We start from the raw sequence: 23,260 nt of genomic DNA on the forward strand, positions 1-23,260 counted from the left end.
CCCTGTCACAGTCTGCAGCTGAGCCTCCCGTCCGCGTGTGTATGTGCCAGTGTGCCCTCGCGTTCCCAACTGTTCCCACAAACCCCTGGACCCAACAGTCTCTGCCTCAAACCCCCCTGGGAGAGCCTGTTCTCAGTTGAAATGAGCTCACGTGCGGGGAAGCACTTGAAATGTTCCCGAGTTCCACAGAGGAGCGGTTTGGTGTTTCATCATCAGGAGCAGGACACTGAGGGAAGCAGCGGCAGGTCGAGCCTCAGGGACAGTGTGGCCGCAGATGACCAGGAGAGAGCCACACCTGGCATCGGAAGATACGTTCCGAGCTATAATCCCAGCCACCCTGCTAATGAACTGTGGCATCTTGGGCAAGTCACCCCCCTCCCCCCACCCCCTCTGAGCTCCGGTGCCCTCGCTGGGACGACATCATCCCACCTGCTCTGCCTGCATCCAGGGGCACTGGAGGTTGACGAGAGGTGATATGCAAATAGATGGGAGAAGGAATATTTATTTATCCAGCGGCCTGGCCTCAGCCCAGCCGGCCCCAGAAAGGGCAAGAAAAAAGCCTGGCCTGCCCCCGGCAGGAAGCTCTGCGTCAGTCCGGCCCTCAGCAGGCTGTAGGGAGAGCAGGAGCTGATCACAGGCCAGGCTTGTAAACAGCAGGGGCAGACACCTCTCCCCATGCGGGGAAGCTGCAGACCGACTCCCGCTGACGCCCTCCTGGCAGCCAGCAGGGCCCTCCTGCCCCCTAGTGGGCGCGATTAGGAGGTGCACCCACTTCCGTAGCCCTGGCAGGGCCGCCTGCCCTAACAGCAGCAAGGTCTGTGGATGGCAGGAAGCCACTGTGCACTGGGAACTGTGCTGTGAGATTTGTCACCTTGTAGAATTCTCAACAGTCCTCCAAGGTCTGTGTTATGATCCCCTTCTCACAGGTGAAAATCCTAGGGTTTAGAGGTGATGGGATTGTGTAAGCCCAGCAGTTCACAATGGTGGAGCCGGGATTTCCAGACCAGAGGGTGTGGGGAGGGGTCCGGGCGCCTTTAGGATTCCCCTAGGGAGCTAGCAGGAAGCTGAGAAGATGTAGGTTCTTCACTGGGGAGTCTTGTCCTGGGAAAATCAGGGCAGCTGGCTCTGGTGAAGGTCTCCCAAGAGCCTATCTCCTCCTTCTGCTCCTTTGACCGGCCCCTCCTTCCTCTGCTGTCTGCAGCCTGCACATCCCGCATCCTCTACCCCCTACCGCCCTCCCCCCAACTCCATCCCACCCAGCGGACAGGCTGCTTCCGCTGCAACAAGGGGGCAGATCCTGTGGCTCAAGGCCCTTTTACTCTAAGCTCAGGATCCACACACTTTTCCGCAAAGGGCCAGATAGCAACTATTTTAAGCTTTGCGGCCATATGGTCTGCGTTACAACTCAAGTCTGCCATTGTAGCTGGAAGCAATCATAGAGAATGCATAAGTGAATGAGCACGGCTGGTTCAATAAAACTTTATCTGCAGACATTGAGATTTGAACTTCACGTAATTTGGGGTGTCATGACATATTCTCCTTTTGAATTTGTTCGACCATTTAAAAATGTAAAAGCCCCATGGTTCACCAGCCCTTCAGTTTACGTTACCCTTCCTTACCTGTGTGTTACCTGGAGAAGGCGTTTCCCTTCTCCAAACCCCCAGCAGCGATGTGGTTTGCTCCAGAAAGCGTGCAGGGTGCTGCTCCCACCCCAGCTTGGGTCTACATCCTGACTCTGACACCAGCTAGCATGTGATCCTTATCTTGTCCTCCTCCTGGGCACATTGTGTCTGTGTCTCATGCTATGTTGTTGGAGAAGCAATGAGAACTGAGTTATGGGCCAGGACACCTGGTGCCTGTTTCCAGCTCTGAACTCGGGGAAATTACGGAGTGCTGGGTGCTGGGGTATTAGGGCCTTTTGCATCAGGACACACAGACCTGGATCTCAGAAGAGATGAAGATTTGGGCTGAGAATAGATCTTAAATGTTCTCACTTCCCCTCCCCCCCCCCCCCCCCCACATTCAAAATGTAACTATACGAGGGGCGCCTGGCTGGTTCAGTTGGTAGAGCATTGCACCCTTGATCTTGGGGTTGTGAGTTCGAGCCCCATGTTGGGTGTAGAGATTACTAAATAAATTTGAAAGTAAAATTTAGGGGCACCTGGGTGGCTCTGTCAGTTAAACGCCGACTTCGGCTCAGGTCATGATCTCGCGGTTCGTGACTTCAAGCCCCGTGTTGGGCTCTGTGCTGACAGCTCAGAGCCTGGAGCCTGCTTCGGATTCTGTGTCTCCCTCTCTCACTGCTCCTTCCCCACTCCTGCTCTCTCTGTCTCTCAAAAATAAATAAACGTTAAAAACATTTTTTTAAGTAAAATTTAAAAACCTATAACTGGGGGCACCTGGGTAACTCAGCAGGTCAAGCAATCTGATTCTTGATTTCGGTTTAGGTCATGATCTCACAGTTGGTGAGTTCGAGCCCCATGTCAGGCTCTGCACTGACAGTGTGGAGAGTGCTTGGGATTCTCTCTCTCCCCTTCTCTCTCTGCCCCTCCCCTTCTCATGCTCTCTGCTCTCTCTCTCTCTTTCACAAAATAATAGATAAAACTTGAAAAAAAATTTAAAAACCCATAACTTTACGAGGCCATGGATGTGTGATCATTTCACAGCATATACATATATCACATCATCATTTGCACACCACAGATTTGCACAATGTTATGTATCAACTGCATCTCAATAAAGATTGCAAAACCAAACCTTCAATGATCATATATATATGGGAGTCAGCAGCATGTAGGTGGTCACATAGCCCTGGGAGAGGATGACATCAGAGAAGAATCCTGAAAAACACCCCTGGGCTAGTCTTAACACTTTGTGGCCAGGAGGTGGCAGCATAGCCCTTTAAGGGGTGTTCTGAGGGGCGGGAAAGGGGCTTGGGAGAGAGGAGTAGGCCCCCCAAATTTCAGATTTGCCAACTGGTTGGGCAAATGCCTGGTACCCAGGTATAGGAGGGGACGAGAGCTGAATCAGGGGGGTTTATGTATATGTGGGTAGAAACACATGTAGCTTTTTCCAACTAAAAATTCCCTGGAATCAAGCAAGTATTATATTGCCAGGAGCTCTGACCTAGAAGCCCGAAGGGTAGCACTCACTTGGGGAGGGCTGGAGGAACACAGGGTACACACTCCCAGGCTGCCTAGTTTCAAATCCCAGCTCTGATGTTTACTAGCTGTGTGACCTTGGGCAACTTACTTGACTTCTCTGTTTCAGTCTCAACTCTAAAATAAGGACAATGATAATATCTATTTCCATAGGGCTGCCTGAGTACTGGACGAATTGATACATGAAAAGCTCTTAGAACAGTGCTTGGCACATAGAAAGTGCTTAAATATCAGCAGTTAACGTTATTAACTTTAAAATGCCACACTGAATGGGAATCCCCCAGGTTCCTTACTTCCCAAGAGGTGCTGCAATCTCAGCCTGGGGACTCAGAAACATAGTAGCCACATCAGATCAGCCATTAGCAGAAGGGCCCTTGGCAGAAGCATAGCATGGTTTACCAGGCCAGGAGACTCAGATTTCAGAGGCCATGCCAATAGGAGGGTCAGAGGGCTCATACCTGCTGACTCCGAGCCCATTTTACCAGACCTGGGTCCCCACCAGTCCCCAGGAGGAATTCGAACCGTGTGTGCGTGTGTGTGTGTGTGTGTGTGTGTGTGTGTGTAGAAGGAGGGGGATGGGAAGAAGACAGCCTCTCCATCTCTCATGTCCCCCACTCTCCCAGTTTGTCTCTGATCCTGAATTCAAATGATGAGGCAGAAAGACCCCCGGACTTGCCATTAGGCGACCCAACTTCCAATCCTGGCTCTGTGACTTAGGGTGACTTACCTTCCCTCTCTGATCTATTTCTCAGAGGTCCCTTCTGGCTCTGGCATGTCATGGTCTTTGGGGGGGGGGGCTTATGACTTCTCACCCCGCCCCCCCCCCCCCCCCCCGTCATGCAGTGTGGGATGCCACACTCCTCTTCCCAGTGTCTTCTCCCTCATCCTCCCCAACCCACTCCCGTGTCCTTGTAAAAGGATCCCAGGTCAAGTCCTGTTTTGAGAGCGAATAGGAAGAGACAGGCAGCCTCCCAGCCTATCTGTTTCCATTTCCCCTGCAGCAATGCTTCTCAGGGGTCAGTAGGTGGGCCCAGACTGCCAATTTAGCAAACGGGCTGGGCCCCTTGGGAACAGGAGTCTAAAAACAGCCAAGGGGCAGACGCTGTGGAGGTCAGATGCCTCAGAGCAGTCTGCATCGGAGGAGGCGGCTCCGGGTCCGGCTCCGGCTCCGCCTCGGGTTCCAGTCCTGGGACAAGCGGTGTCTGGAGTGTCTAACCTGGTCGTCGCTTTCTGACCTTATTACTCAGAGCTCTGTCTCCTCCCTGGCCTGTAGCCCTCATCACCCCAGTGGGAGCCGAGGGGGGCTCGGCAAGTGTCGTGACCCTGCCATGCATTCTTGGAGGAAGTGATTTGGGACGAGTGGAGGCTCCCAACCTTGTGGGGCACTTAACACTAAATGGGGCTGGTGGCATCACGGAGACCACCCTCTGTTGCAGAGAAACTTCGTGGGCATAGAAACTCCTGAAATGATGAAACGGTGGAGGCTTGTTCCGGCACAGGGCACGGTCAATTCTTTCTGGATTCAGGGAACTGAACCCAAACCAATAAGCAGGATTCGTTAGATAATTTGCAGGACCCAAAGCAAAATGAAAACCGCAGGGCCCCCTGTTTAAAGAGCATGAGGAATTTCAAGAAGGCAACAATGAGGCATTAAACCAAGCGTGGGGCCTTCTAAGCGTGGGACCACCTGGGCCCGACCCCGTGCGTTGCATGACTGAGTATCTGTAAAGCCACCCCTGCCAAGAATGATTATGTATTAAGGGGTGCTAGATATTTTAAAAGATTTTTTAAGTTTATTTTGAGAGACACAGAGACAGCGTGAGCAGGGGAGGGGCAGAAAGAGAGGGGGGTGGGGAGAGAAGAATCCCAAGCAGGCTCTGCAGGGCCGGCACAGAGCCAGACACGGGGCTCAAGCCCACAAACTGTGAGATCATGATTTGAGCCCAAGCCAAGAGTTGGACGGGTAACCGACTGAGCCCCCAGGCGCCCCCTAAGTTTTGGGGCTCCTACAGAGTCACGGTGGGCCCGTGCGTGGCAGCTGCTGGTCCTGATGCTGGCACCCACGTGCTTTCTTTCCTCAGCGGGGTCTCAGTCCAACGCCGCTCCTTTCCTTGTCCCCATCCCCTTCCAGGGAAAAGTGTCCCCTTCCTGCAGGAAGGCCTCCTGCCATGGGTGCCTCCAACTGGGTACCGCGGCAGGACCTGGGTGCCTTCTTGATCTCAGGGAGAGAACCCTGAGCCCCCTCATCTACTACTGGTCCCAAAGTTTCCTTCTAGTCCCTCCCAGCCCATGGCAGGAAGAGGAAGTAGATGGTTGGGTCCGGGGATACCTAAGGCCTGAGAAACCCTCCAGTACCTGAGAAAACGTAGCAACTTCTCCCTTCTTCTCATCGCCCCTCCCCCAGAACCCAGCCAACTGCCGCCTCGGGCTGCCTGGGGTGACGCCTGCCCCTTTGCCCTCTCTCCAGGAGTAAATATTGGATCAGCCTCAGTCACCAGCTGTTTAACGAAGAGCGAAGTTGTGGGTTCACAAATGGCTGGGATCCCGGAGAAGAAATGCTGAGCCCTATCAACACCGCAGAGGGACCGTGGGCAAGTGCCCTGGGGCAAACAGTAGGCCTGTGGGTTCCAGACTGTTCACCGGTCCTTTCCTTCTCCGGGTTGTGCTGAGCGCTGTTAGATACCAACCTGCGAGACTGGGCTGTTCACCAGCAGCAGCCGGTCCCCTGGATTGGGTCTTTCTTGCCAGGTCATTTGGCACGCTGGTCTGAGTGGGGGCAGCCTGGTGGATCCAGGCATTGTACCCGGTTACGCCTATTCACTCAGCCACACCGTGGCCACCACTGCCTGGCCACTCAGGTACATTTTCACCTGATAGTACCCGACATATTCAGATATATTTTGATTGGACATTCCTGTTCATTCAGGTATAGGGTCCCTGGACCTAGCTGATCGTTCGGCTGTGTCTGACCTGAGCAGGCCTGGTATCTGCTCCATCACTCAGACAGGGTGTGCTCCTGGGAGGCCCCAGTCATCCACACCCTTCTGGTCACGGGCTTACCTCAGAGAAAAAGGATTGTGAGTCAAGCTCCCTACTCCTTTCTCCCTCTTCTGGTTGTACCCCCGACACCGGGCCTGTCCCGATTCCTTCTGGTTCCAGATCCCTCCTGACCCCTCCCATCTGCCAGGCCCCACTCCCATCCCTTAGGCCACACCTGGCTGCTCCGGGGCCCCAGCCCCTCCCAGGCTGCAGCAAAAGGGGAAGTTGGTCTGGGAGGAGCCCCCAGGAAATTAGCTGCCTCTCCAGGGCTGGGTTCACCTGGTGTGGTGACAAAGGGCTCCCCGCTGGTCCCAGCAGGCCGTAGGCACAGCCTGCCCCGGCATTTCTCAGGGCGGCCTAGCCTCAGAGGCCAGCACTGTGAGTCAGCACTGCAAGGCTGTCCTCGCCTCTCCCTCCTTCCCAGATTGGTGGTGGCAGTCCTGTGGTGGTCGGGCCAGTCCGAGGCGGGGTAACCCCCAGGGGCGAGGGGCAGGGGCCAGACGGGTGCACTTGTCTGATGATGGGCAGTTAGTTCTCTGTGCTGCAGCTGGGTGCTGTCACCAGTCCAGCTGCTCACTTTGACATTTAAGGCCTTGCACACGTATAGCATCCACGTTTTCTATCTATGCCTTGGTCTCAGAGGCGCTGGCCTCTGGGTCTCTCCGTCTCTGCCCCTGTGAACTCACCTTCTTGCCTGTGCAGAATGATGTGCTCTGTGGCTCTGTCCTCCATCAGGATCCAGCTGCTGGAGCCGGGGCTTGGAGCTTGGAGCGTCGGGTCATTCAGGCCCGAGCCACTGAGGCAGAGGGACCGGATAACTCTGGAAGGGTGTGGACGCCCCATCCCCACGCCCGAGGCACCTGTCTTCTCTCCAATCTCCTTTCTGCCTCTACTCCACCCTCGTGCTGCGCCCCCGAGCAGCCCCACTTGGGTAGGGGCAGAAGCCCCGTGGTATCTTCTCTACCCTTCAGCTGGAGATCGTGTTTGGCTGGAGACACGTGGGTGCCCAGGGCAGGCCAATCACGTGGCACCTCTTCATCAGGGTATCTTCGCAATATTTGTACAAAGTGATTTTAGCAGAGAAGCCAAGGTTTGGGTGGGATTGGGCAGAGAAGGACCGCTGGGCCAGGCTCGGCCCCTCTGGCTTTCCCAGTCAGTTCGTGCCCCCCCACATAGCAAAGCAAAAGTGCTCGGTCCTCCCACCCGCCATCTCGTCACTAGAACAGTCTTGAGCATGAGGCGAGCTCACCTTGACCCTAAGAGGCCTACCAAATGATTTCTCCTACATGCATCTTGTTACATTTTTAGGAAAGGCCTGTGCCCCTGTCTGCTAGCCCACCCCTTACTCCAACTTTGGCTACTAGGGTCTCTGGGGTCCATCTTGTCCAGGCCTCTCCCCCCAGAATCCATCTGTGTCAGCCCCCTTCTGGTTACAAACCAGTGGCGTGTGTGTGTGTGTGTGTGTGTGTGTGTGTGGTGGGAATGTGTGTATGTAGGGGTGTGTGTGTATATGTGGGTATGTAAATGTGGAATGTGTGTGTGTGTGTGTGTGTGTGTGTGTGTATGGTGCATGGACGCTGAGATGTTCTCAGACAAACACGGAGCAAAGACTTAATAACACCCCTCTTTCTAGGACCTCACTTTCTAGAGTCCAGCTCGGAAACCCTGCAGAAGGCCCGTGTCGCCCATTTGCCCTCCGTCCGTCCTGGTGTCAGATAGGGAGAAGGCGGGGTCCCTCCTCTCGCTCCGCGCCCTTTCACTTCCTTTCCCTGAGAACTTCCCACATCTCCTCCCCAGGGGAGAGTCCCGGGGATCCCCATTCACGACCCACACCCCTCTGATTTCCCTTCCCCCAGCAGGGCCAGAGGGAGGCCTCACCCACGCTCAGCCCCTCCCCACTGCCTCCCTATCCCCCACAGGAGGGGCAGCCAGTGCCTTGAAGAGACGGGGATTTTGTGTTTAATTATGGAGCAGGCACTTGGCAAGGAGGTGGCTCCAGCAGGGCGTGCGGTGTCTGGGCACCCTGGCTAATGAGATGGTGTCCCGGCGGCCGACGGAGGCGGGCCCTGTGATCACGGCTGTGGGGGGCTATTGCTTCTTCCTTCGATCAAGAGCAACCTCCTTCTTGTTTTTCCTCCCTCTTTCCTCTTTAATCTAACTGGGAGAAACAGAGTTCGGGTGTCTCCTAACAAATGCGTTGTTCCGATCCGGACACACTATTCCGCGGCACCAGGGTCCATTCGAACGTCTCTACTCCAGATGACGTTATGGGCTTTCAGACTCGCTGAAGCCCCGCGTGGACTGTCTCCTGCTGCTCAGGGGTATGAGCTTCTCCGCATTTCGGAGGCCTGAACCCAGACCGAGATACCTGAGGGTAGGAACTGTGCCTGTCACCTTGACCACTGGATAAACAGTGCTTAATTAGTGTTTCCCGAAAGAAGGAGAGAGGAAAGGAGGAGGCAGGGAGGGAGCGCGTGACCCCTGCCTTTAAGAAGTTCAGAGTTTAATTAGTTGGACTAAAGAAATACAAACTAAAAGATTTTTATCATTTTTTATCTTTAGTTTATTTTTTGCAAGATTCTTTATTTTTTAAAAAGTTTATTTTGAGAGAGAGAGAGAGTGGCGTGGGGGCAGGGGCAGAGAGAGAGAGAGAGAGAGAGAGAGAGAATCCCAGGCAGGATCCATGCTCAATACAGAGCCTGACACAGGCTCCAACTCACGACTATGAGATCATGACCTGAGGGGAAATCAAGAGTTGGATCCTTAAGCGACTGAGCCACCCAGGCACCCCCAAAGAAGATTTTATAGTATTTAAAAAAATTTTTTAAATTATTTTTGAGAGCAACAGAGAGACAGAGCACGAGCAGGGAGGGGGTAGAGAGAGAGGGAGAGGGATAGAGAAGGACAGAATCTGAAGCAGGCTTCAGGCTCTGAGCTGTCAGCACCGAGCCCCACACGAGATTCGAACTCACAAACCGTGAGATCATGACCTGAGCCGAAGTCTGTTGCTTTAACCGACCGAGCCACCCAGGGGCCCCCCCAAAGGAAGATTTTAAATAAAAGTTTAGAAGAAAAGTCGACCAGGAGTAGCTGGATCTGTTGTGCCTACAGGAAAAAATACTACAGATACAAGGGACAGAGGGCCACTGGTGCTGTGGGCATTGAGGTGGTGGGGAGGGTCAGTCAGGCGATAGAGGTAGTAACCCTGGAGCCCTTCGGGAGGAAGTCGTCAAGGGGCACGCGATGTTCTTGACACAAGCCTCGATTGCTTTCTCCGAAGGGCAGTGGGACCAAGAGAGAGAGGCTGGGAGACTGGGGCCATCCTCAGGCTCCTGCTGCTCTCCCTCCCAGACCCAGCACACTGGCTCTGCAGTCGGTCACCAGTTGTCCCCAGTCGTCCTTCCGCATCTGCCATTGGTCCTCCAGCCAGCCTCAGGCAGGTTTCTGCCCCAATCTCACTTCCAGCACTGCCCTCGTTAGGGTCACCAACCATGACCAACCTGCAGGGTGGCCAACCATGACCGTTCACTCAAGACTTCCAATTCCAGAACCGGGGGAGTCCCCGGCAAGCTGGGGCTGCTGGTTACCCTACCAACGGCTTCCTGGTTGCAAATTCAGTGATGCCTTTCAGTCCTTAACCATTTTGACCTCCAGCTTCTGATGCCTCTTTCCTCCTTGATAGCCTCTCTTCTCCTGGCTCCTGTCCTAACTTCCTGTCTGCTTATTTTCCTCCTTTGTCAGCTCTGTTTCCTCTGCCAATTTGGTCCTGCTATTTTGGTTCCCCAGACCTATTACATGCTAGGTCCTAGGGACATAAAGACTAAAGAAGTGGTGCCTGGCCTCAGGAAACTCCAAGCTCGATAAAGAAGACAGACACAGATCCCCCATGTATTGGGAGACAGGTAATGAGAGGAGTACTTCAGACCATGGAGTGATCAAGCCTGTCTGGTCAGCATCAAAACCTATGAGGTGTTGACTCCTGAACAGGGTTTTGAAGCATGAATAGGAGTTTACCAGGTAACGGGTGAAGGAAGAGGCCTCTCCAGTTGGTGGGAACACATGCACAAAGGCGTGAAGCAGGCCAGTATGGCGGTGCCCGCAAGGGGAGTGCACATTGTTTGGTGTGGCCTGTTATATACCGGGGGCGGGGGCGGAGGCGGGGCAAGCCAAGTGAGCTGATGAGGGAGGCAGAGGCTGGCCACACGGGCCTTCACATGCTATTCCCCCCCAATCAAGTCCATGAATGAGCTTGAAGAGGCCCATAGCTCCCCAAAATGAATGGAAAATGCTGGGCACGTATGTTTTGGATGCTAGGAAGGGAGTCTCTCAGCTGTCGTCAGATTCTGAAGGAGGGGACCCAAGGCTGTTGGGGAGCCACGGGAAGAAGAAGCTGGGCAGAGGAGCCCATTGTCAAATTTTCATTTTGAATTAAGGTCTCTCTGGTAGCTGGCTGAAGGGAGGATGATGAGGGATGGACGTCAGAAGCCAGTTCGCCAAGGGGGCCCGCAGGGTCCCAGCTTCAGCCCTCTCCCTTGGCCCGGAGCAAAATCTCCTCCAGGCAGCCTGCTGTCCGTATAAGCACCTGCTCCAGACCCGCCCAGACAGACCTCCAGGACGCTCTCAGATGTCTCCACCTACACGTTCTGCAGGCCCCGCCCAGCCCACCCGGCCACGGCTGAAGTCAGCATCGCTGCCTGGCACAGGGTAGACACCAAGGAAATGTTTTCAAACTGAATCGAGGCCCAACTCTACGAGGAACTCCCGAGCTGGATTTTAGGGTCTCTCTGAGGATCAACCAGAAGTCTTCCTTTCCCCAGGAGTCTCAACATTCTGGAGGTTTTCTGAAAAGATCATCTATAGTTCCTATCCTTATTTATTGGTTAAAAAGTAATTGCAACGCGATAATACAGGCACACACTGAGGATACACTAAAATACAAGTAGGCGTCTGTGACCCTACAGGTCAAAGGTGAGCAAGCGGAGGCCCAGGGCTAAAAACTGGGCTTCGAAGTTCCAGACACACCAGCCCTCTTTTCCTCCCCTCCCTGCATGGGGACCCTCTCTGCATAGTGACCTCACGCTAGCCAGTGCTCACCCCAATGACTGGTCCGGTCTTGTTGCTAAGGGCCACTTTCCCATTTTCCCTGCTTTGTGCGATGGTTTCGTTGCCATGGCAATGCAGCCACCTGAAGGTTGTGTGTGTATATGGTGTGTTTGGGAGGCACTGCCGGACTCGGGGTGGGGGTGGGGGTTCTAATCGGGTTGATGGTTGCTAGGGTCAACAGGGCTGTGATTGGCTTACTCTGTTTACATGCCCATCCTGTTCTAGAACCTTCTGGGGACGCAGCTGTTGTTCCATCGGAAGTCTGGAGTGGTTGTGCATGGGGTGTGTGTGCATGTGTGTGTTCACACACACGCACGAGTACATGCGCGCCCGTGCATTTAGCACAAGCAGTGAGGAGAGGACGTGATGCTTGGTGCGGTGACAAGTGGCAGCTCCAAAGTGGCAGCTCCCGGGCTCTGTAGTGGCATCACACTGGAACCAGGTAAATGACACTGACCCTAATCACCGTCACTCTCCATAAGTCACTGGAAAACAATGGTCTGAGTTTCTTCAGGGGAGGAGTAAGCATCGGCTGAGCACGGCCACGTCCTGCCACCCCTACGGACTCACACACTCGTAAGGAGCTAGCCCACAGCGGGGTGGCCCATGGGCCAAGCTCCGTGTTGCCATTCTCCCTCCTCCTGCTGAGGTCACAGACGTCCTTGGGGAAGACTTCTCTCTGTTCTGAGTTTCCCATTTCTCTTGTCTTCACTTGTCTCCTGAGAACCCTAAGAAGGTCTCTTTGGCCAAACACTAATGATCTCATACACAGGCAGGTGTTTTCACAAAGTAAACTTTCACATTCACACTCTCATTTAACCCTCCGGAGCGGCAGCACTCACATTATTCCCCATTATTCAGAGGAGGCAAACTGAGGCCCAGATAAACGAAACGGCTCTTGGCACCTTAGGGCCAGAGTCGGGTCTCCGGGCCTCCCAAGTGTCCCTGCAGTGCTTTTGGAGACTGTGTCACATGTGTGGGTAGCACCAGAAGGGAGGAGAGTTTGCAGCAACATGCAAAAAGGAGATTCTCCGTTGGCTGGTCTCCCTGTCTGGATGCTGAGCCTCCCAGGGGAAAGTAGGGCGGGCTTGAACTTTGGTTTTTCAGAAGCTATTCGAATGCACTGCCCACACAGTCTGTGAGGGAGAGCTGTTTCCAGCTTCCCCGCCAGCCCTCGGGCGCCCAGGGACGCCTGTCCTATCTGCAGAGCAGTGGCATGTGATCGGCAGCAGGGAGGAGAGACAGGATTGGAGTGGGAGAGTGGGCTGGGCCGCTGCTGGGCCCCCATTGTCATCCTGCCAGCACTATACCCTAGGGTGACCAGGGCCACCCGGGGATGCCATTTAGGCTAGCAGAGGGGAAGGCCTATAGCGTGGGGCCCCAGAGGCCGGTGTGCCAGGGGACATCCTCAGCTGACAGTCTCGTCTGACCCTCTGCAAGGAGGCAGTTACTGGGCAGAGAAGGGAAATAAGCATCCCCTGTCCGCCAAGTTCACGTCACATTGAAACCTCACAACGGCTCCACGAGAAGGGGACTGTTACTATCTCCATGTCACAGATGGGGAAATCGGAGATGTAACAGTCCATCTAGCTGGAAAGCCCAGAGTCTTGCTTGGTGGGACAGCAAGGCAGCAGTCCTTCCTTAGTGGAGGACCAGGGAGCGCGGCTTCTACCAAGCTGGGCTCGTTAAGAGATGGATGGAAAGAAAATTGGCATGGGAGGCAGGCTGAGGACACCAAATGGTTTTGCGGGGAATTTTTAGAAGGGTACAGACAGGGAGCAGAAAAATCAGGACGGCCCAAGTGCACACACATATAGGCTCCTACCCGGCTAGCAAGCTCCAGCCACGTGCCCACGTTCACGCTTACCTGGTCCCCCTCTTCTATCTGCCCATCTGCTCATGCCCTGCCCTGGGGTTGCCAAGGTTCTATGTACCACTCCCTGCGTCCATATAGACACTCATCTGTAGTCCACCCCCTTCTCCCAACCCCGAGGAGCATGTCAAATGCCTTCAAAACGGAACATTTCAGATTCTGAAACGCAGTCCCATGTCTGGGAGACGGGGGCGATATGATAGCCTCTGAGCCCATAGCTGGCCCTACGTGGTTTAAGCTGTCATCTCTCCTCGGTGAAGTTGTCCTTGATTCTTTGGGCACAGTTTCCTCCTCTGCCCCAGCCCATACCAGCCCGTATTGCTTGGCTATATGGCTATCCTCTGCATAGCTCTCTCCCACTAGATGGTGAGCTACATGTGACTAGGGAATGAGACTTACGTCCCAAAGATCTAGGACAATCCGTGGCACATATCAGGTACTCAACAAATGTTTGTGGAAAGGAGAAACAATCATAATTACATCTACTATTTATTGAATTCCTGTTACGAGTTAAGCCCTACGCTTTGGCATACATTATCTTTAATATATACAATGACCACACAAGATCGATTTCAGTATCTTTGTTTTACAGATTGCAAAACGAGGCTCCGGAAGGTTGTCATTTGCCCAAGGTCACACAACCAATAAAAGGAGGCTGTATGAATCAAGGCAACCCGAAGAAGCTTCTAGCTTGGTCTATCACACCAGGGACTCCAACCTTGACATTCTTTGTTCCCTTATCTCCTAGACTCAAATAGGCACAAAATTCCATGATCCTGGCTCCCAAACCGTCTCTCAAGTCAGCCCCCTCCTCTGTCCCTGCTGCCACTGCCCCAGTCTAAGCCTGCGACATTCATCGTCAGGATCAGCCTGCAAATTGGGGGTTCTACCTCCAGATCTTGTCCCACTGTCAAGCCTCCACTTGGCTGTCCAAGGGATCATCCTATATCACAGACCTGGTGATTTCTCTTTCCTCTGACATGTTCCACTTTGCCCTGTAGTTTCGGGAGAGGGCGAATGTTAGGAGGGTCTTCAGAACCCAGCACCTGCCTCCTTCTAGCACATCACCTCTAGCCCCGGCAACTCTAAGCTCTGGCCTCTCACCCCTGAAGTCTGCACAGGTGTGACCCTTCCTGAGAAAACGGAAACCCCCTCCTGTCTTCCACTGTCCTCTTATCCCTGGACCTTCAGCGCAAGCAGCAAAACAAACTCTCCAGGCAGCCGCAGCTCTAACCTGGGTTAGACAGACAACACCCTGTCGCTTGTTACCTGTCCCATTAGATCGCGAGCTCCCGGAGGGCAGGGCCTGTGTTCCATCCATCTTCGGTGCCCGGAATCCTGGCTATCATTGGGCATATAAGAGATGTTCAGAAAACTTTTGTTGAGACCTCTCAACCCCATCCATTCCCCTGGTTCCTTGAAACTCTAGTTTGGCCCCGTTCTCTTGAATCCACCAGTGTGCACAGTTCTTTAGCCACAGCCCTCTCCCCTGCCCTCCCTGTCCCTTCCCTGCCTCTGCATGGCCTCTCTGCCCCCTGTGTTATCATACACATGGATTATGGAGCCAGGCAGCTGGCTGTTCCCATAGCCTGGAGGCTATGGATCCATCCACTTTTTGCACCCCTTCGGCACCAGGCAGTTTTCTCTTCCTAAAGTGCGCGTGCCCAGGAAATCTCATGCCCTGGCAGAGAAAACAGGTGGCAGAGTTGGGACGCCCTTTGTGGTGTGCCCCTGCTGACGGCCCACAAGTCACTCTACTGCAAGGGCCCAGGGTCTTCCTTCTTTCTGCCATCTCCAGCCCCCGTGGAGTCTGGAGAGATCCGTGTTGCCGGCTGCATGCGGGCTGGTGTTGGGGGGCAGACGGTAGGTAGGCCCATGTCCTCCAGAAAGGAAACACATCCACACTGTGGACCACCCTCCTCAAGGTCACCCCCCCACCCCCTGTGAAGACCCCCAGACTGTAAAGGCCACGCCCACTGGCAAGGCCGAGGACACAGATCTCTCTGATTCGGTGCCCCTATGGTCTGAGGTACCACCTGCTCTCTGATAGCCCCCGCAAGGAGGCAGGGCTGGGCGGGGCCCGGATGGGACAGGTGTGCCCTTCACTCCATCCCAGTTTTCCTTCGATCCCTGAAGTTAGATGGTGTGGTCATTGGCTTGAGTCCCAGTCATGGTTTGTCGCTGACTCTTTGTGGAACTGTAGGCCAGTCCAATCACCTTTCTGGGCCTCAGTTTCCCCTTCTGTAAAATGAAAGCGGGACCGGCACTGGCTATTCTGTAAGGGTTCCTGGATGAATCTCAGTCGGCCTGCAGAGTTTCATTCCAAAAGGACAAACTGAATTACCCTCCCGGGTAGGAAGTGGCGGTGATGACTAGCAGGGAAGCTTCATTCAGGCCCCGGAGAGGTGGGGAAACCAGGTGGGAGTTTTGTCCCAAAACGTTAGTGACAAGTCCCACCGGAGGGAGAGCCCTAGGGCTACTGTCGCCAAGAACGCAAAAGGCAAATGTAGCCAACAGGATCACTCTTTGCACATTAGCTCCTGGGATGCCAGGGGCTGGGATCCAGGATCAGCCTCGGTAGGAAAGCTACCTTTCCAGAAAAGCACTGTCAGCAAGTCACCCGTGGTGGTCTGGCCCCAGTCCTGGGGTGCTCCAGTCCAGAGGGTCTCATTGCCTAGTCGGGGTTAACCGGACCAGCCCCAGAGGGCTGGCAGGGGCCAGGCCTAAGGAACGAAACCGGAAGAAGCCCTTGGACCCTGGTTCCCAGAGTGGGAGAAAGGGGTGGGCACTCGGGCAGAGGGAGCCCTGGGGATTGGCAGCGGCTGTGGGCAGGGCGGGAGGCACGGGGGAGGAGTCAACTTGTACACGTGAAAAACTCTGGCGGGGGCCGGGTTTTTCCCTTCCTCCTCCTCCTCCTCCCCCTCCCTCCTTTTCCCCACCTTCCTCCAACCCTCCCTTCCCCTCCCCTTCTCCCTCCTCCTCCTCCTCCTCCAGCTCAGGTTGCGGCTCCTCTGGGGAGCCGCTCACCTTTCCGGAGCAGGGGAAGCAGCCCCGCGCCCGGGCAGGGACCCCAGCAGGGCGCAGGGCACGGCGCCCAGCCCCGCGGCACCCCGGCCGTCGCGGGCGGGACCCGGCGCGCCGCGGCCCCCAGGACACGCGCGGTGAGTCCCGCGGGCGACGCGCCGTGTCCGGAGAGCTGGGCGGGCGGCGCGCCGGGGGAGGAAGGGGGCGGTCGGAGGAGGGGGCACCGCGGCGCCGGGTAAACCGAGCAAAGGTAAGCGGAGCGGCTCTTAAAGGCGCCGGTCTGCTTTTGCCCTGGGGCGAGAGGTTGGAGGGAAATGCCGGAGCGCCGCGGGGAGATCGGAGATCACGAGGCGTAGGGGCCAGTGTGCCGGGGGTGGGTGATGCCCCGTGCGGCCCCCTCCCAAGTTCCAGGTGCGCTATTTTGCAGCCGCAGCTTTCCCCCACCCCCCACCCAGGGAGTCTCCGCCGGGACTCACTTTGGCCCCCGGGCTCCGGTCAGAACCCTAGGAAGCAAAGTTTTCCACCCAGGCTCCGACCAGGCGCTTTCTAGTCGCCCTTCCTTCTGGAAAGGGCAAGGGTCAGGAGTCTCCGGGTGACGGGAGAACCCGCGAATGTGGGGCCAGATCGCGCCTTGAAGGGCTTTCTGGCCTCCGGTGAACTTTCCAGAGTGGCAGGCTGGAGGGTGGGAGACCAGAGCCCTGGGGTGAAGGTGGAAGGACGCGCGGAGCCCTGCAGGTTCCGGCGCTGGGGAGAGGGGGATGGATTGGGGCCTCTGGGGATTGCTGCCTCTTCTCTGCCCACCAGGGAGACCACGGGGGCAGCGGCCCCCACCCCGCAGCAGTCGTGGGCGAAGGGTTAATCATACAGCGAGCGGTGGGGAAGGGCGGGCGGCCTGTTGCGCTATGTGGCTGGAGGATTCTGCTGTATGGGGGGGGGGCGGGTGGTTGGAGGGAGAGGATCGGGGATCTGAAATCGGGAATGGGCTGGAAGCCTCTCCTCTCTCCCTGTTGGTGGCAGGGGTTCCCTGGAGCTGTCTGCAGGCCCTGTGGGCCTCCGGCTGTTGAGACAGTGACTGATTTTCTGTGCTGTGGGGTCAGCACGCCCCTAGGCACCAGTGGCCTCTTTAAGGCTCTCCAAACCCTTTCCTGACAGGGAGGCGGTGGGGAGGAGGGGGGGGGGGAGGGGGGGGCCGCAAAGTTAGGGTGGTGTGAGAAGTGGGGGGAGGTCAGCTCCCCCCGAATCTCCTCCCTCCCCCCAGCCTCACCCTCAGCAGTTCCCCAGCTGCGGCCTGGGCGCTGTGACTCACTACCAACACCAGCTTGCCCCTCCTGGTCAGTACCCTGTGAGATACAGCATGTTCGGTGGCGTTTTCCACTGGGCATGGGCACACAGCACATTCCAGGACGCTGGCCTGAGGGAGCAGAGGCCTCCAGGATGCTGGGAGGACGGGCTGACAGGCACTGCCGGCCCTGGGAGAGCCCCTACCTTTAGTGTGGCCTTGGGAGGGGGCTGGGAAAATTGCTGAGGGTGGAGGGGAGGCAAGGATGGGCCCAGGCAACAGTGGCTTCTGGGTTTGGGTCTGCATCTTGAAGGCGGTCTGGAGAGAGGGTCACCTTGCCACAGCAAAGCTCCTGTCTCGGATTACTCTGCCCCAGCCACCTCCTGTTTGGACTGATGAACCTGTGAGGCAGACCTCCCCCCACCCCTGCAACCTCACTGCCCATTGGGGTTCTGGGACTCTCCCCGCTGTCTGCCCATGCCCTTCCAGGAGCCTGGAGCCTTTGTTCTTCCCATATTCATGGGGCTTCCCGGAACCAGAGTAGACTTCAGTAGTTACATCCGATTTCTGAACGCCTTGATGGCTACCATTTATAGAATATCTACTGGGTGCCAAGCAGTGTCTTACCCGGCTTTATAAAGTAGGCATTACTAGCCCCATTTTACAGGCAAGGAAACAGAGACTCTGAGGGGCCAACTTTCCCAGAGTCCCACATAAGTGGGATCCAGCCTTCTTTCATCCGACCCCGAGCTCCCTGCTCGCAGTCCCTGCCCCATCAAGGGAGATCCCAGCCCACTCTGGGGATTCTCTGGTTTGACATCAGTCCTCAGGAGAAGGAAGGATGGGTGTGGTGCTCCGAGTAAATGAGGCCCCCCTGCTTGTCCTGTGCCAGGCAGAGCCAGGCTTCTCCATGGGTCGCAGGAGAGAAGGCACCAGATCTGAGGAACAAGTGGGTTCTTGGTCTGAGATCTCCTGGGATCCAGCCACCTGCCCTGGAAGCCACCCCCCAGGGCCCAGGGGACGTGGAGCTGCCTTTACGGCTGTACTTGTTTTCTCTGTAGACCCAGACTCTGTCGTCGGCCGGCCGGGCAAACACGCCCCATGCTGTAGGGTGGAGCCTGGCTTGTCTTCTCAGCTGCTACCCCAGCCATGCGTCTTCTTTCGGGGGTCACCCTGTCTGGGATTTTTGTCCGGCATGTCCGTCTATCCCTCCCGATTCCTTTCCTCGCTGAGTCTGAGACCTACACGGGAGGGCAAACCCAGGGTCTTGTTGGACTCTGGCTCCAGAACATACAAGCTGTGTGACTCCCTTCTCCCCAGCAAACTCCTGAGCTTCTCTCAGCCTCAGTGTCCTCATCTGTGAGATGGGGCTCATCATAAGGAGGATTGTCACATGAGTTAAATAAAACAACTCCTAGTGCCTGGCACGCAGCAGATATTAAATGACTGCTAGCTGTACCGTGGACGGTTATTTGGGAAGGAAATTTCCTAGTTATCACACCATGCCTGGCTCTGGGGTAGAGACTGAGGCAGGCTTTCCTAATTCCAGCAGGCTGGGCCCTGCACATCGTTTCTGCTCTTGCAGGTTGGGAAAGAAGGGTTGGATGGAAACCTGCCAGGAGGGGACCAGGAGTCTGTGTGGTAGGGACTCCGCCCTCTAGTTTCCAGCATGAGTGAGGGGGGCACCGGAAGCTGGAAAACCAACAGCCTCCTGCTCTGACAGGCCTCTGGCGGGGCCTCCATTTCCTGGGGTAAGGAGACCCTTGCTCACTACTTAATTAATGACGGTCCCCGTTTGGCTCTGTTGTCCATGAGGGAGTGGCTGGCCTGGATCCAAACTCACCTGATCAGCTTTACCTCGTTGGGAACAAGTCACATTTCTCTTCTCTAGCCCTGTGTCCTGCCCTAACCCCTTCTCTCCCCCACCCTGGACCCTTTGCCTTTGCCCTCCTGGCGTGAGCTGCTGAGTGGGCACTCTGCCATTTCCAGGGGGTGGGAACACACCACGGCTAGTCTTGTCTCGTCCTGGTCCCCACAGCGGCGTGCACACCCACAGAACCCAGCGCTGAGGCTGGGCTTCTGGCAGTTGGGGCAGGGGGCTGGGGTCCCGGGGGTCGCCCCAGAGCTGGGGGCCGGGCCCGGCAGGAGCTGGCCAGTGGTGCGGCAGCAGATGAAGGAAGAAGGAAAGCTGTAGGCGCATCTCAGCCAGAACTCCTGTCTGAAGGAGAGCCCATCTGCTTCTGAAATCTTCCCAGTTTCGTCTGCAGAGGGGGAGGGGTGGGCAGGCAAGGAAGAGGTTTAGCTTCCAACCAAAAAGGGTCCTGAAGCTCCCTGCAGGCATGAGTGTCCCCGCTGAGACAGGGCACGCTGGTGGCAGAGACACTGGCCAGAATTTTGAAGGGACGGTGGTGAGAGCCTCTTTCTTGGAACCGCGGATGGCAGTCTCACCCTGTGCTGCCACCACACCTACCGACGTTCAGGTCTTCCCTGGAATCAGGGGGGGTCGGGGGGGGGGCCGGGGGACAGACAAGAGGACTCCGTAATGGCTGATGCCTTCACTCATTCTTTACAAGTGCCCGTCTAATGTCCTGCATGGGTGGGGGCACTTTACAGACTTTGAGGTTCGTTCAAATCCTGCCCCTGCTGTTCAGTGAGCGGTTGGTCTAGGTGAAGGGACTTGTTCACCCAAGGTTCAGTTTCCTCATTTAGAAAACGGGGAGAGTCGCAGTATTACTTTGTGTGGTTACGAGGATGTCTGTGAGGTCGTGGCCACAGCCCTCCTAGCTTTTTGCCTCACCTCGTGTCGTTATCGAGGAGCGGTGGCCAGCAGAGTCACTGGGACACGCGTAGCAGTTCTCGGTAGCCTGGCCTCTGCATGGCCCCTGAAGAAACCAGGGCTTAGGCCTCAAATCCAGAAGGGCAATATTCCTAAGCCATTTCCTCCCTCCCTCATTCCAGGCACCTTCTGCATTTTTATTGTTATCGTGGTAAGTTCCAGCAGAACTCCAGAATGGTTTCTGTCCTTACATCTTGCCTCCCTAAAGAAACCCACCCTTTCTTGCCTCTGGGGGTCCCTTCAGGAACCGGGGCTGCTTGTCTCCCCTGGCCCCAGCCATCCAGCAGAGGAGACCCTTGCTGGGTGACCGGGTTGGGTCCTTCCCCGTGTCCGTGGCAGGGTTCGGTGCCTGGAAGCAGGTAGGAGGTAGGTCCTGTGCCGGAGGGTATCCCTCATAACGTCAGCAATGCTGGGTCTCCAGACCACCTCTGGGATGAGGCCAGACGAGGGGTCCCAGAGCCCCTCCCTGTTCCTGGCACAGAGCCCAGCGGGCAGTACCCTCCACTGTGGCTGGGCTGGGCGCCGTGTTCTGGGCTGAGGCCATACCTGACATGGCTTCTTCCCTAGGCAAGCGGGTCCTTGGGTGGCCTGATGATTGTCTAGGTGATATTGCCCTGTGCGGAGAGAGCTATCTCTGGGCAGGTCCTTGCAGTCCCTGAGGGAACAAAAAGGGCATTGCACTTACAGTCACAGGCCCTCAGTTCTGGTCTCAGATCGGCCTCTTCAGCCTGAGTGGTCTTGGGCAGCCCATTCCCCTTTCTGAGAGTCTTGCCTTCGCCTGAAAAATGAGGGCACAGATCAAGGGATTTCTAAAGCTCCATGCAAGACTGCTGGTTTGTGGTTCCAGCTTTTGCCGGTCGTGCTGATCAGGTGAGCTGTACTCTGAGACTCCAGGAGGGACACTCTCTCTGCCGTTCTTTTAAACTCTGGAGCATGGACAGGGGCTTCCCCAGTGGAGGCCTGCGGACCTGGTCCCTGCCACGGCTCAGATGAACCAGGAAACCCTGGAAGGCCTCCCCACGGTCAGATAATGAGGGGAAAAAAAAAAAACTCTTAAAGCAGGGGGTGCTGGATTCAAGTGTCACACAGGCACTGGACGCTCGGGGACAAGGGACTTGGCTCTCGGCCGGGTCCAGCCTGTTGCAGTATGGCACGTGAGCTAAGAATGGTTTCTACGGTTTTAAATGGTTGGGGAAGAGTCAGAAGAAGAAAACAATATTCGAAGACATGGAGACTTACATAAAATTGAAGTTTTACTGTCCACGAGTCAAAGTTTACTGGAATGCAGCCACACTCACTTGGTTACATCTGGTCTCCGGGTATCTAAAAAAAAATTTTTTTTTAAATGTGCATTTATTTTTGAGAGAGACAGATCGCAAGCCAGGGGAGGGACAGAGAGAGAGGGAGACACAGAATCTGAAGCAGGCTCCAGGCTCTGAGTTGTCAGCACAGAGCCCGATGCGGGGCTCGGACCCACAAACCGTGAGATCATGACCTGAGCTGAAGTCGGACACTTAACCCGCTGAGCCACCCAGGCGCCCCATCTCTGGATACTTTTCTACAAGGGCGGGGGGAGGGTTGTGTGACTGCCGCAGAGACCATATGACCCCCAAAGCTTAAAATATTGACTCTCTGGCCTTTTACAGAAAAAGTTGGCCAATCCCTGTTCCAGATAATTATAGCCCTCCCAAGGCTTGCACTAAACAGTTTCGGAATCTCAATCTAAAAATACTTTCTTTTTATTTAAAAAGAAGTGTTACTTCTTTTAACATAAGCAATAAATGGCCATTGTGGAAGTATTGGAAGATGCGAATAAGCAAAAAGAAGATGCGACAGTCACCCCCATTCTGCCACCCTGAGCTCACTACCGTTAGCATTTTAACCTGCATCTTTCTGGACTGTATCTAGTGTTCATATTTACAAGTCGACACGTGTAAGTGTATACGTATGACACGTGCCTATCTAGCACACACACAGCTTTCCCAGTTGTACACATCTGCCCTTTCCACTTAAAAACACATCTCAAACTATTTGCTACATCCGGGCCCAGTGAGGTTTATTCTAGTATTTCAGACCCTGGTGGGGGGACATCCAGACGGCGGTGGCCCGGCAGGTGGTCAGATCTACAGGTAGCACTGAGGCTCCGGGGCTTGCTGGGGCCAGAGCTGTGGGTCTGGGAGTCATCGGCACGTGGCTGGTGGTTTCCACCACGGGAGAGCATGAGGTCACCAGGAAAGTGTGTGGAGGGGAAGAACAGAGGGCCGGAGAGGGAACTCTGGGGAGCCCGGGCACTGAGGGACAGGTAGAGGAAGTGAATCTGACAGACGCAAGGGACAGAGAGAAGCAGGAGGAGAGCTGGGAGGCTGAGGGAGGGGAAGACGGGGCGTGGAGCCTGGGACTATGCCTGGCCCAGAGCAGGTACTTGTGGAAGGAGTGAGTGACGAGGAGAAACCAGTGGGGGAGCCTGAGCTCCAGGCAGCAGGGGCCACTGATGGGGGCATTTAGAGGATAAGCTGAACAACTGTGAGATGTTCGGAGGGCGCCTTGGAAGCGGGGAGGGGTGGGAGGAGGTCTGGGCAGAGGGGGCCGCCTGGGCCCAGCCTGGTGGGAGGGAAGCCCTGCTGAATGTGAGGAGGTCAGCTTGCCTTAAAGGTTGGGAAATATTGGCCGGGGGTCCTGTTGGAATGTGGGCCAGACTGGGGGGGGGGGGGGCGGGGTGCGACTGGGAGTGGAATATAAATAGGAACAGAGTTGAGAGATGCTGGGAAAGCCTCCCCTCCTGCCCTCCCTGCTCCTGAGACTGAGAGGTCCCCAGGGATGCCAGCGCTTGATGTTAACAAAGATCCTGTGACAGACCACCATGAAAGCTGGGCTTCTTCCATGGATGAGGGACAGGGTGGGTGAACTTGATAGGCCTTATTTCTCCTCCTTTTTATCGTGTGGAA

General features: G+C 55.7%; 1 protein-coding gene across 4 annotated transcripts in view; it reads left to right on the forward strand.

The window, feature by feature from the left end:
- The first annotated feature begins 16,230 nt into the window (after positions 1 to 16,230).
- Positions 16,231 to 23,260, forward strand: part of CDK18 (cyclin dependent kinase 18) — a 28,029-nt gene continuing 20,999 nt past the window's right edge. The window contains exon 1 of one of the 4 annotated variants that reach the window (XM_078441313.2): positions 16,231 to 16,337. Coding sequence is in view for 2 of the 4 variants with exons in the window: in XM_060644276.3 (XP_060500259.1) it covers positions 16,581 to 16,611 (31 nt within the window). In the remaining 2 variants the exon portion in view is untranslated. The other 3 variants (XM_060644277.3, XM_060644276.3, XM_060644279.3) reach the window with 3 other exon arrangements.

This window comes from Panthera onca, chromosome F1 (assembly GCF_046562875.1).
Source record: "Panthera onca isolate mPanOnc1 chromosome F1, mPanOnc1 haplotype 2, whole genome shotgun sequence".
Lineage (NCBI taxonomy): Eukaryota > Metazoa > Chordata > Mammalia > Carnivora > Felidae > Panthera > Panthera onca.